The sequence below is a fragment of the Pinus tabuliformis genome, chromosome 8 (genome assembly GCF_031772625.1).
Source record: "Pinus tabuliformis cultivar Carrire ecotype Pingquan chromosome 8, CPIR1, whole genome shotgun sequence".
Taxonomy (NCBI): Eukaryota; Viridiplantae; Streptophyta; class Pinopsida; order Pinales; family Pinaceae; genus Pinus; species Pinus tabuliformis.
In genome coordinates this window covers 2,008,604,433-2,008,614,520 of record NC_142294.1, presented here as the reverse complement: position 1 = coordinate 2,008,614,520, position 10,088 = coordinate 2,008,604,433, and the positions used below count along the sequence as shown (strand labels likewise).

Below are 10,088 nucleotides of genomic sequence, written 5' to 3'. Positions count from 1 at the left end.
CACATCTGTGAGTGGAAAAGACGTTCCCCCTCCTCTGGATCTTCGAGCTCATTCTTATGGATCTTAACGGTGGCAATAGTGACGGTGGGCTCCGCATCAATGATCTGCTTCCCTTTGCCGTTCCCCTTGTCGAGTTCTGACTTAGGGTTAGGATATGCATCTCATTCTGAAGCCTTCAACTCAGCAACCAGCGACTGCTTGGTTCGGCACTCACTTGTGTTGTGAGTGGGGCTCTTGTGGAACTCACACCACTTTCCTGTGTCCTTATTTGACTTCGTGGTGTTGTTATTTCTTGCGGCTTTGACAGGTTGTCTTAGGTCACCCCGACTTGGATTTGTCCTTTGGTCTTTGAATTTGCAGATCCGAAGTCTCGCTTCTTCTCTTTGAACTTTTGCACGATTTTAACATCGTACCAGTATGCCGTGCCAAGCGAGGAGATGTTAAGGAACTCCAACTCTTCTTGGATGTATCTGTGTAGGCAGCCGCGGTATTTGAGTGCCAAATGGAGCTCAGAGTCCTTGATACCCAATTTTGTTTGAAGGGTATAAAAAATGTTTGTGAACTCAGGCACATCTTGGTCCCTTCCCTTCCATAGTGTGGTCCATTTGATGTATTTGTCCTCATAGTTTTTGACAGGGTAGTACTGCTCCTTGACGACATCCCGGAATGAATCCCAAGTGGATGCAGCTGAAAATAGTGAGCCCGTACTTTCATTCTTCTACTCGTCGTAGGTTTCCCACCAGCCCTTGACATGGGGGGCTGCTTTGAGAAGAGCGAAAACAATCTTTTCCCGACTCAAAAATTCATGAATAGAAAAATAACCCTCTAGCACATTTAACCATTTATCTATGGAATCTGCGTCTATGTGACCCTCAAATATGGGGATTTTAAAATTAACTTATACCTTAAAGGGTGTGGTGTTTCCAGAGTAGCTGCTAGAAGCCGATGCGTCGCCTCTGGGTAGTCACTGAAGGATCTGGGAAAAGTTGTCCATCATTGTGTTCCCTTGTTTCTCGAGGGCTTCTTCGAGCAAGATTTTGATAGGATCTCGTGCCCCCTCATCTTTCTTCTCATCCACCATGGGAGGCCGTTGGGATTTGCAAGGCTTGTCTTGCAAAGGTTCAACCAGTTCAAGCCCTAACTCCTTATATCCCGACCTCGTTGGGGACATGCAAAGAAAAACAAAGAAAAAGCAAACCGCTGTGATACCACTGATCCAGATTTAAACAAGAACGCAACAAATTACAGAGATAAACGTAAAAATAGAGATGCAGCGAAAATAATACTTCATTTCATCAATATAAAATACTGAAATATGCTTACAAACAACAATGGACATAAACCATCTAGGGTGATGGTAGCTTATCTCTGAGAAGAGATGTGGCAGCTACATGCCTCTGAACTGTGTTACAATGAGGCTTGAAGGCCTATTTATTGTGAGAAACAATGGAAAACCCTTAACATCCCAAAACCTAACCCTAGAAGATGAAATGCCAAATTATGGGCAGCGTTTGGGTAAATTGGTACATCAATTTCCCGAGGTAGTAACTTTGGCACCCGATCCCTATTGACGCGTATAATAGCTCGTTAGAAAGATCTAACCGAGAACTACAACTTTGGGAAGAGCAACATCAACCCATGGTCCCATGTTGCTCCCAGTTTTCCCAAAAAATGTCGTTTAGAGCCTCAAAATGGCTCTAGAAGTTTAAGACGTGAAAAACTGCTAAAAATAGTAAATTGTGCTACAATAATGGAAACTAAAAAACTGAAAGAGACAGTCGTAGGGGTCCAAATGGGATAGGTGGATGGCCACCAACATCCACTTAGATTAGTATTGAACCAATCAGAACTGAAAAAGTATAAATATAAGATTAAAAAAAATACAAAATAAAATAAAATATTTAAATACTACTTAACATAAAGGGTGAAAATGCTATCATTATAAATATTAAAGGATTTTTGTTATTAAGTATTATAATTAAGATATTTTTTAATTGAAATTTCAGTTGTTTTTTTTAATTCCTCTTCAAATTAAAGTTAATAGAAACTAGTAAACAGGTTATATCCCTTTATATATCATAAATATTGACCTATGTTTGCAAATAATGTTGAATTTATGTGTTTTTTTTAAATTCTTAACTTAAACCAATCTTATTTATCAATTTATCTAGCACACATTAAATATGTATTTTTATATAGTGGAAAATTTATTATAATTTAGATGTGAGTGATGACAATAGAAGGGAAGACTTTCACTCACTCATGTCTCTAAGTATTGGATCGTTAACATGTTTCTTTATATGAATGGAAGACTAGCTCTTAGTCAAACAAATGGAGTTTTCGAACATACTCCATACCTTGACATGAAATATGTATTAAAAATATTTTTTCAACTTTTATTTAATTTTCAAGTTATGAATATTTAAAGAAATATTCAACATCCTATTTATTATTATTATTATTATATATATATATATATATATATATATATATATATATATATATATATATATATATATTAAAAAAATTAAATTAAATATTGATCTAAAATAATTAAAAACCATATGAATAATATATTTCTCATATGAGGTAAAATATAAAATGAGGAATTCAAATTCCTTATTAGTCAAACTATATATATATATATATATATATATATATATATATATATATATATATATATATATATATATATATATATACTCTATTACCATGCTTTGTCTTTATTCTTAATTTAACACATGCATGTCTTGTTTTAATAGGATGTCTTGTCTTTTAATTTTTAATTTAACATATGCCTTACTAGAATGAGATTTTTTCGATGGTGAATTGGTGTTTATTTTGAGATAGAGTTTTTAATGTTTTATTTTAATTATCAATAATTATTTAGTGAATGGTAAAAGTTTGGTTTCCATTAAATATTTTAAAATATATTATTAAGATTATTCAAGATTAATGATTGAAATTTATCCTAGATATAGTTAAGTTTTTTTTTTTTTTTTTTTAAATTAAATTAATTAATTTTAAAAAATGTCATATTAACCTGAATTATGTTCTTTTTGACCATATAACATTAATAAAGTGTGATAATAGCTCATGATATTGGAGAAAAACTTATTTCAAATTTCAAATTTTCTATTATAATATAAAAATGAATATTTATAATTAATAATCTTGTTACATAAATTTTTAATATATATATATATATTATTTATTTTAAATAATAATAATAAGTTTATGTCTATGATCTTGGATAGATGGTGATAGGATGCTATGTTAAAGCATTCATTGATGTGAAGTCATTCGTAAAATTTCTCACTTCACTAAATTTAAAGTTATGTATTACACATGATGAAAACATAGTTCTACCAAACTTAAAAAAAAATTAATAAATTTATAACTCTAACCATATAAAATATATTATAATTCAAATGTTTTCATAAGTCTCAAAGAGTCATCAAACTATAATATTTAATATAATAAACTATACAAATCAAAGATTAAATTTGCATAATCAATTCCTAATGACGGCTGCAAATCTACTTAGACACTATGTTGTTAAAAACTATGTTTTACTTTTAATTGTGTAAATATCAAACACAATTTTAACCGTACATATGACATATCGTCTTTTATGATCATTACTGATTAACATCGTCAAAACAAATTATATTCACGCTAAGCTTTATGATCTGACAGCGAGGAACCAAGCTCTATGATCCAACCGCTACCAAACTTATCACCCAATCGATTTGACCAAATACTCCTGGCGACACAACAGACCGGTACTCCTAGATTTAATGTGAAACAATAACCATTTCATTGAGCAAATCAAGCCATTCAGGATTTGGAGGATGCATACAGACTGACAGCTATGGCAAACGGTTGAAGGGTTCCGAAATAGAAGTGTTCCTTCCCACACTTCCACCGCGATCGTTGAACGTGGTCAACATAAAGCTAAATTCTTTAGCAACCTTTATAAACTGCTCTTTAGCAGACCACCCACCACCATTACCTCTTGCTTTCCATCAATTCTGTTCCCATACCATTTCATGGAAAACAACGTAGCCAATGCAGCCTGTACATCTCCACGCTTTCCAAATAATGAGGGTTTTCTGGCAAGGCATTCTCCTTTTAATTTCTCGACGACCAAAGCATCGGATGCTGCAGTTGCCATTAATGAAATGTTGTCAATTGCATGAAATGTGTATACAGTACTAAATCTGGAATATCATCTGTAACTATTTCAAAAGAAAAGCAAGAAAAATAAAGAAATGCAGAACAGCTGAGAGCAATCAGTGAAATGTAACAGGGAATAAAGTCTATAATTAATTGTTACAGATTCCAAATAATGAGGGTTTTCTGGCAAGGCATTCTCCTTTTAATTTCTCGACGACCAAAGCATCGGATGCTGCAGTTGCCATTAATGAAATGTTGTCAATGGCAGGAAATGTGTCTACAGTACTAAATCTGGAATATCATCTGTAACTATTTCAAAAGAAAAGCAAGAAAAATAAAGAAATGCAGAACAGCTGAGAGCAATCAGTGAAATGTAACAGGGAATAAAGTCTATAATTAATTGTTACAGATTATTATAATGGATGATTTTTTTTACAGATTATTATAATGGAATGGTTTTTACATGAATGGTTTTTATATGGTGGGAAAATTTATTAGAATTCAGTTGTGAATGGTTATTATATAGTGGGAAAATTTATTATAATTCAGTTGTAAAACCACCAATAAGGATAGTCATTACTGGTTGTCATCAGCAAAAGTAGGCCAACTCAACACTGTCATTCAAGTAAAACCAGGCCGCCCAGGAGGTCAGCAAGGAATCAGGCTTTCACTCCTGACAAATGCCTCTGCATCTTAAAACAGTTAACCTATTTCTTCAAGTGGAAAGAGCTCTTAGCCCAACAAAAACAGTTTTAATGAATACTCCAGACACAATTATAATGAAAATATTAGAAAAACATCTGTGTATATATATATATAGATATATATATTGCATAATGTTAATAAAGCATAGGTTTATATATATATTGCAGACGGAACGCTGAGTACCTTTTGTAACGTTCACGACTGAGTGTGCCCCTTGCAGCTTTTTGCTCCATTCATCTATTATGTCCCATTCTCCACCTGGGTTCGGATGCGCCTCCTTCATATCGATGTTGCCCGCAATAAGTTGACCTCATTTCTTCTTTCTTGCCTTTGATCCAGAAACATCCTAACTGTCGACAAGAGTATTTGTATCTCCAGGATCTTCGCCACACCCCTGAGGACTAATTCCCCCATTTTCAAAATTTTGCCAAAGAATTCCAAATCCAACTCAAGTTTCGAGATATGATTATACTTCAACATGGTCAGAGCATCTACACTGGATACGAAAAATCCTTCTTTGACCTTCACGTACAAGCAGTACTCACCATAGCTCAATTCTGCTGAGTGTATGATACCATTATTGATTTGAAATCCATATGATTCTATGCAAGGCTTTGCTCTCTGAACCACATTAACAAATTTGCAATCATCCAAATTTTTGAATTTAACAAATGTAGTTACGGGGAAAACACTTCTTTCTTCTTCTTTTGTGGTGTAATAAGCATAGCCATACCTTCTATCACAAGCTGCCCATCTCTTGCTAAACCAACTGAAGAAAATATAAAGAACCTTGCACATTCTGAATATCCACAACTTCACTGCTTTGGTTAAATAAGACATGAAATGCTCGTAAAGTTTCAACAATGGGGTCCTTACTAAATCTACAATAATCAGAATGAGCGTGCAGAGAGCTGATGGATTAGACAATCCCTTGGCTTGTAATAGCAGGGGTATCGTCGCTAGGAAGGCAGAACGCCTCACATTCCATGAAATGTTATATTGCTTTCCGAATATGCAGGGTGCATACAACTCATTTATGTGGTACTCCTTGGAAAGCATCATTTCAAACATTTCTTCTTTGCTGATGACTGTCCCCATAACCAATTCGTTGGCAATGAGCTCCACTTCTTTTAACAGAATCATATCATCATGAATATCATACATCGCCCACTCGAAAAGTATGTCTTGATGGCAGAAGTAATAACTTCCATTGAATTCAACGGTATACCAATACCAGTTAAAATCAATCAACTTAACACCATTGATATTTCTGTTACTCTCGATATCCAAATAGTGTGCCTTGAAGTCTTGCCATGATGATGAATGTATCCATGATTTCCCAAGACTATATTTCTTAGATATGTGTATAACATCGGCTTTCTCGTTTCCATCTTCCATTTTAGTGTAAGGAACACCATAGGCGTCTTCCTGAATGTGTGTGTTCCTTCTGAACAAAAACTTCAGCTGGCCCTTTATTGCCATTTGGCAGAGATAATAGACAGAATTTACAAAGGTGGTGTCCCTGGCAATCTGCCAGATCGCATACAGCCATTGTATGAGGATGAAAAGTTGCCCCTTCAAGAAATCACTGAAGCTCATTTTCTTTCACCTGTTCCTAAATTGCCTTAATTAATTCCGGCTTTCCCCAGCCAAAATGTTATACAATATTACAGCTCAACTATTGAGAACTATACCCACATTCAATTAGATGCTCTGAGATACAAGGAAGAAATCCTCACCATATATTTTGGCTGGTTTGTCGCCTCTGTTTTCAACTTAAATAAACCCTTCTGTGGTATTATGTACCTGAGAATTGGGTTTTCCTAGCTCTTAACCTCCCTCCTGAAATTTAACTTGTAAAAGCGATGCAAAAATCAATTCCGTGCAACGAACAAAATTATTACTTGCTACTAAATTATTGCCATGAAGTTAATAAAACTTATACCCATGAAACCTTTGCATGAAGAAAATCAAAAGCTATTCTGTGTACCCATGAAACCTTTGCATGAAGAAAATCAAAAGCTATTCTGTGTAACGAACGGAATTCTTTCTTGCTACTGAATTATTGGCATAAACTTTAAAAGACTTATACCAGTGAATCCTTTGCATGGGCATAAATTTTGAATAACTTATACCAATGAATCTTTAACATGTAGTAATTAAAGGTTAATAGTAATATAAATTTGAATTAAATGATAGGAAATCTGATATATCAAAATTACAGCTAGAGTAGATTTAAAGATTTAATGGTTAAGGGTATGTTTTTTTAGAGGTCACAGGTTTAAAAGTAAAAAAAAGTAAAGTAGGTATGTTTTTCTAGACTTAAAAAAATAATGTATACTTTTCTAGACTTAATGGTTAAATCACCGCAAATTAACTTTGACATGATTATTATCACTCCACATAACATTTTTTTATAATTACATTAAAATTCTGGAAGCAATCCTCCACATATTAGTAATATAAACTTTTTACATTTTTTTCCTTAAACAATTGTATTGGAATAATAAATTTAAATTATTAAAAATACATAATTTGAGTGTTATAAAATTAAATTTATTTATATATTCAAAAACACATTTTAAATTAAAAAACAATTATAAACTTTCTAATCTCTTCAAATTAAAAAACATTATTCACTTCCAACCTTCCCGTGACAATCAAAAGTTAATGTTGAAGTTCCAACCATCCCGTGACAATCAAAAGTTAATGTTGAAGTAATGGATGGAAAGTGATAACATCACTTCTGTGTACGCCCCCACGGACAAGGCTTCATTAGTACGGTTGTGTGAATCTAGAAATTTCCCAGAAAAACAACGTACGTAGATATAACCATGGGCACTAATTTGACCGAGTGTCAGCCTAGCTAGAGAAAGAAAAGGAAAACGTTGCGAGTGAGTGGGGACCTTTTTCTAATGGGTGCTAGGCCACAAATTTCCCCGAAAAATAACGTAGATATGAACATTGCCACTGATTGGGGCGAGAGTCTGTCTAGTTAGAGAAGGGAATTAAATTAAAGCATTGGTGGTGAGCGGACCTTTTTCTTTTTCTTGCCTTTTGTCAAGAATACCAAAACAGGATGGGCCAAGAGTCTGTAGTTAGAGAAGGGAATTAAATTAAAGCATTTTTGTCTTTTGTCAAGAATACCAAAACAGCATGGGCCGAGTGTCTGTCAAGTTAGAGAAGGGAATCAAATTAAAGCATTGATAGTGAGCGGACCTTTTTTCTTTTTCTTTTATTCTTTGGTCAAGAATACCAAAATAGTATCATTATAATATCTTTTTATTTTATTCTTTTGGGCTTTCGTGGGGTATCACTATAACCAGGGACCCTTTTGTTTTTATTTTATTTTTTTGTGTTTTGCTTGAGAATATAGAATTGGCAATCCAAACAGTATATTTTAATGGTTGATAAAAACAAATTTTAAATGATAATGGAAAAGAAAACAAATTTTAAGTGATAATCTAATAGGAAATACAAATCTTAACTACTAATTAAATGGAAACTTGAGCTACTAATTAAATGGAAACCTGAGCATTAACCAAGCAAATGTAAAGCCCATCTTGTCAACTACCAAACTTTATCATGTAAATACTAGACAATCCAAGCTCTGCTAATGCCAAATAGGACTCTCAACTCAAAATAAAATCTCTATTCTAGTTCCTACACTAGGTTCAATCTTAAGTCCACTTTGTGTGCAACCTAAGGAATAAAATCATAGCTTGAATCAGATTCTAGTTCTTATCAACACACTCAAAGGTGTTAACTTATGTGAGCATCATTTGTGTGAATAAAAAAACAACAACCTCACTCTATCCTAAAGTTCTCTCAAAATTGTAATCACATTTCAACAAATGACTTATCTCAATCAAACATGAATACTCAAAACTATGTTACCAACACACATGCAAAGAAGAAACTAGAGGCACAGTGAGCTACAACCTTAGAATATACAAACCAATATTCTTAAGCGCGGTTATACATATATTAACTCAAACAATTAAAGTCTAGTTTTCATTGAATCCAAATGATTAAAGGTATAATTTATGTGAATTAAATCAACAACAATGATGGGATGTGTGAACATGGTAAATAAAACAACTACATAAATTAGATATGCAAACTATGTTTTGCACCAATACAAAAGGGATCAAATAATGTCACAAAATTCAACTCAAATAAATCATGTTTTCAACTTGTGGTAACTAGGGTTAATATTGTTGACAAGCTTCAGATTGAGCCGTGTTTCTTTTCAACCCTTCACAAACTTATTAACTTGTTTAATTTGAAGATCTCATTATATCATTTCCAACCCAACTCACTATATTGTTAGCAAAAGGTTTCATATACCCACATATTTGTTGCACCTATATTCCGAGAGAGGAGAGTATTTTAGGGTTGTAGAGATCTTGTTTTACAGTACCTTTATATCACTACTTCATTAATTCATGACAAATCCGCAACGGGCTTAAAACCCCAAAACAAATCTTGCATTAAACTGTTGGTAAAACAATTTACCTTTGACAATATGACGTGTTTTTATAGCTTTATCATTTTCTTTCACATAATTGAATGCCTATAATATTTTCAAGGAGATGTAGCACACTTATACTACAAACTTCCATATATGAATTCTAGATAATCATAAGTTTAAGAATTGAATGGATATCAAAGAGGTAGAGTATATGAAATTACCACACAACCTGTCATAAATTTGTAAGCAAACCACACAATCAATTCTTCTGATCTATTAAAGAATGCACACTAGATTAGTAAACCACATAAGAAACAAATAATAAGAGAGGTGTCAAGCTGGTTGGTCGGCCCAACAAATCTAGCTCATGCCCTTTGTATAAAATTAGATCACAGAGTCAAAATAACCATTAGGTAAACTAGAAATTGAGAAAGAAAACCTCACACTATCGCTTGTATTAATAAAATTCAATCTCTTACATATGAGGCCTTATGCTCCAAGCTCCCAAACCAGAAATATCAAACTAGAATAACAACCTTCTTCCATAAGCCACGGCTGGGATTTTTATGAAGGTTAAAAGACGAATTTTGGCTCTAACAACCCGATTTTTCAATTCTCGAAAATTATTAATTTTTAACAAATTGGCCTCCAAGAACCCTATGTAACTCTTAGCTCGTCGAGGATTTTGGAAACCTATTTGAAGGGAGCATAATTATCCATATTTTCAACA

The 10,088-nt window shown here is 33.4% G+C and overlaps 1 protein-coding gene across 1 annotated transcript; it reads right to left on the bottom strand.

The window, feature by feature from the left end:
• Positions 1–3,679: 3,679 nt before the first annotated feature.
• LOC149244483 (uncharacterized) lies at positions 3,680–6,905 on the bottom strand. Its single transcript, XM_089368012.1, has 2 exons — positions 5,068–6,905; positions 3,680–4,164 (listed from the first exon to the last, which is right to left on the bottom strand). Exon 1 carries the CDS (start codon positions 6,481–6,483, stop codon positions 5,164–5,166), a length of 1,320 nt encoding a protein of 439 aa, XP_089224138.1. The 5' UTR covers positions 6,484–6,905; the 3' UTR covers positions 3,680–4,164; positions 5,068–5,163.
• Positions 6,906–10,088: the final 3,183 nt, after the last annotated feature.

Coding starts and splice junctions, on each gene's coding strand:
- LOC149244483 (XM_089368012.1), bottom strand. CDS start 6,483: ATGAGCTTCAGTGATTTCTTGAAGGGGCAACTTTTCATCCTCATACAA.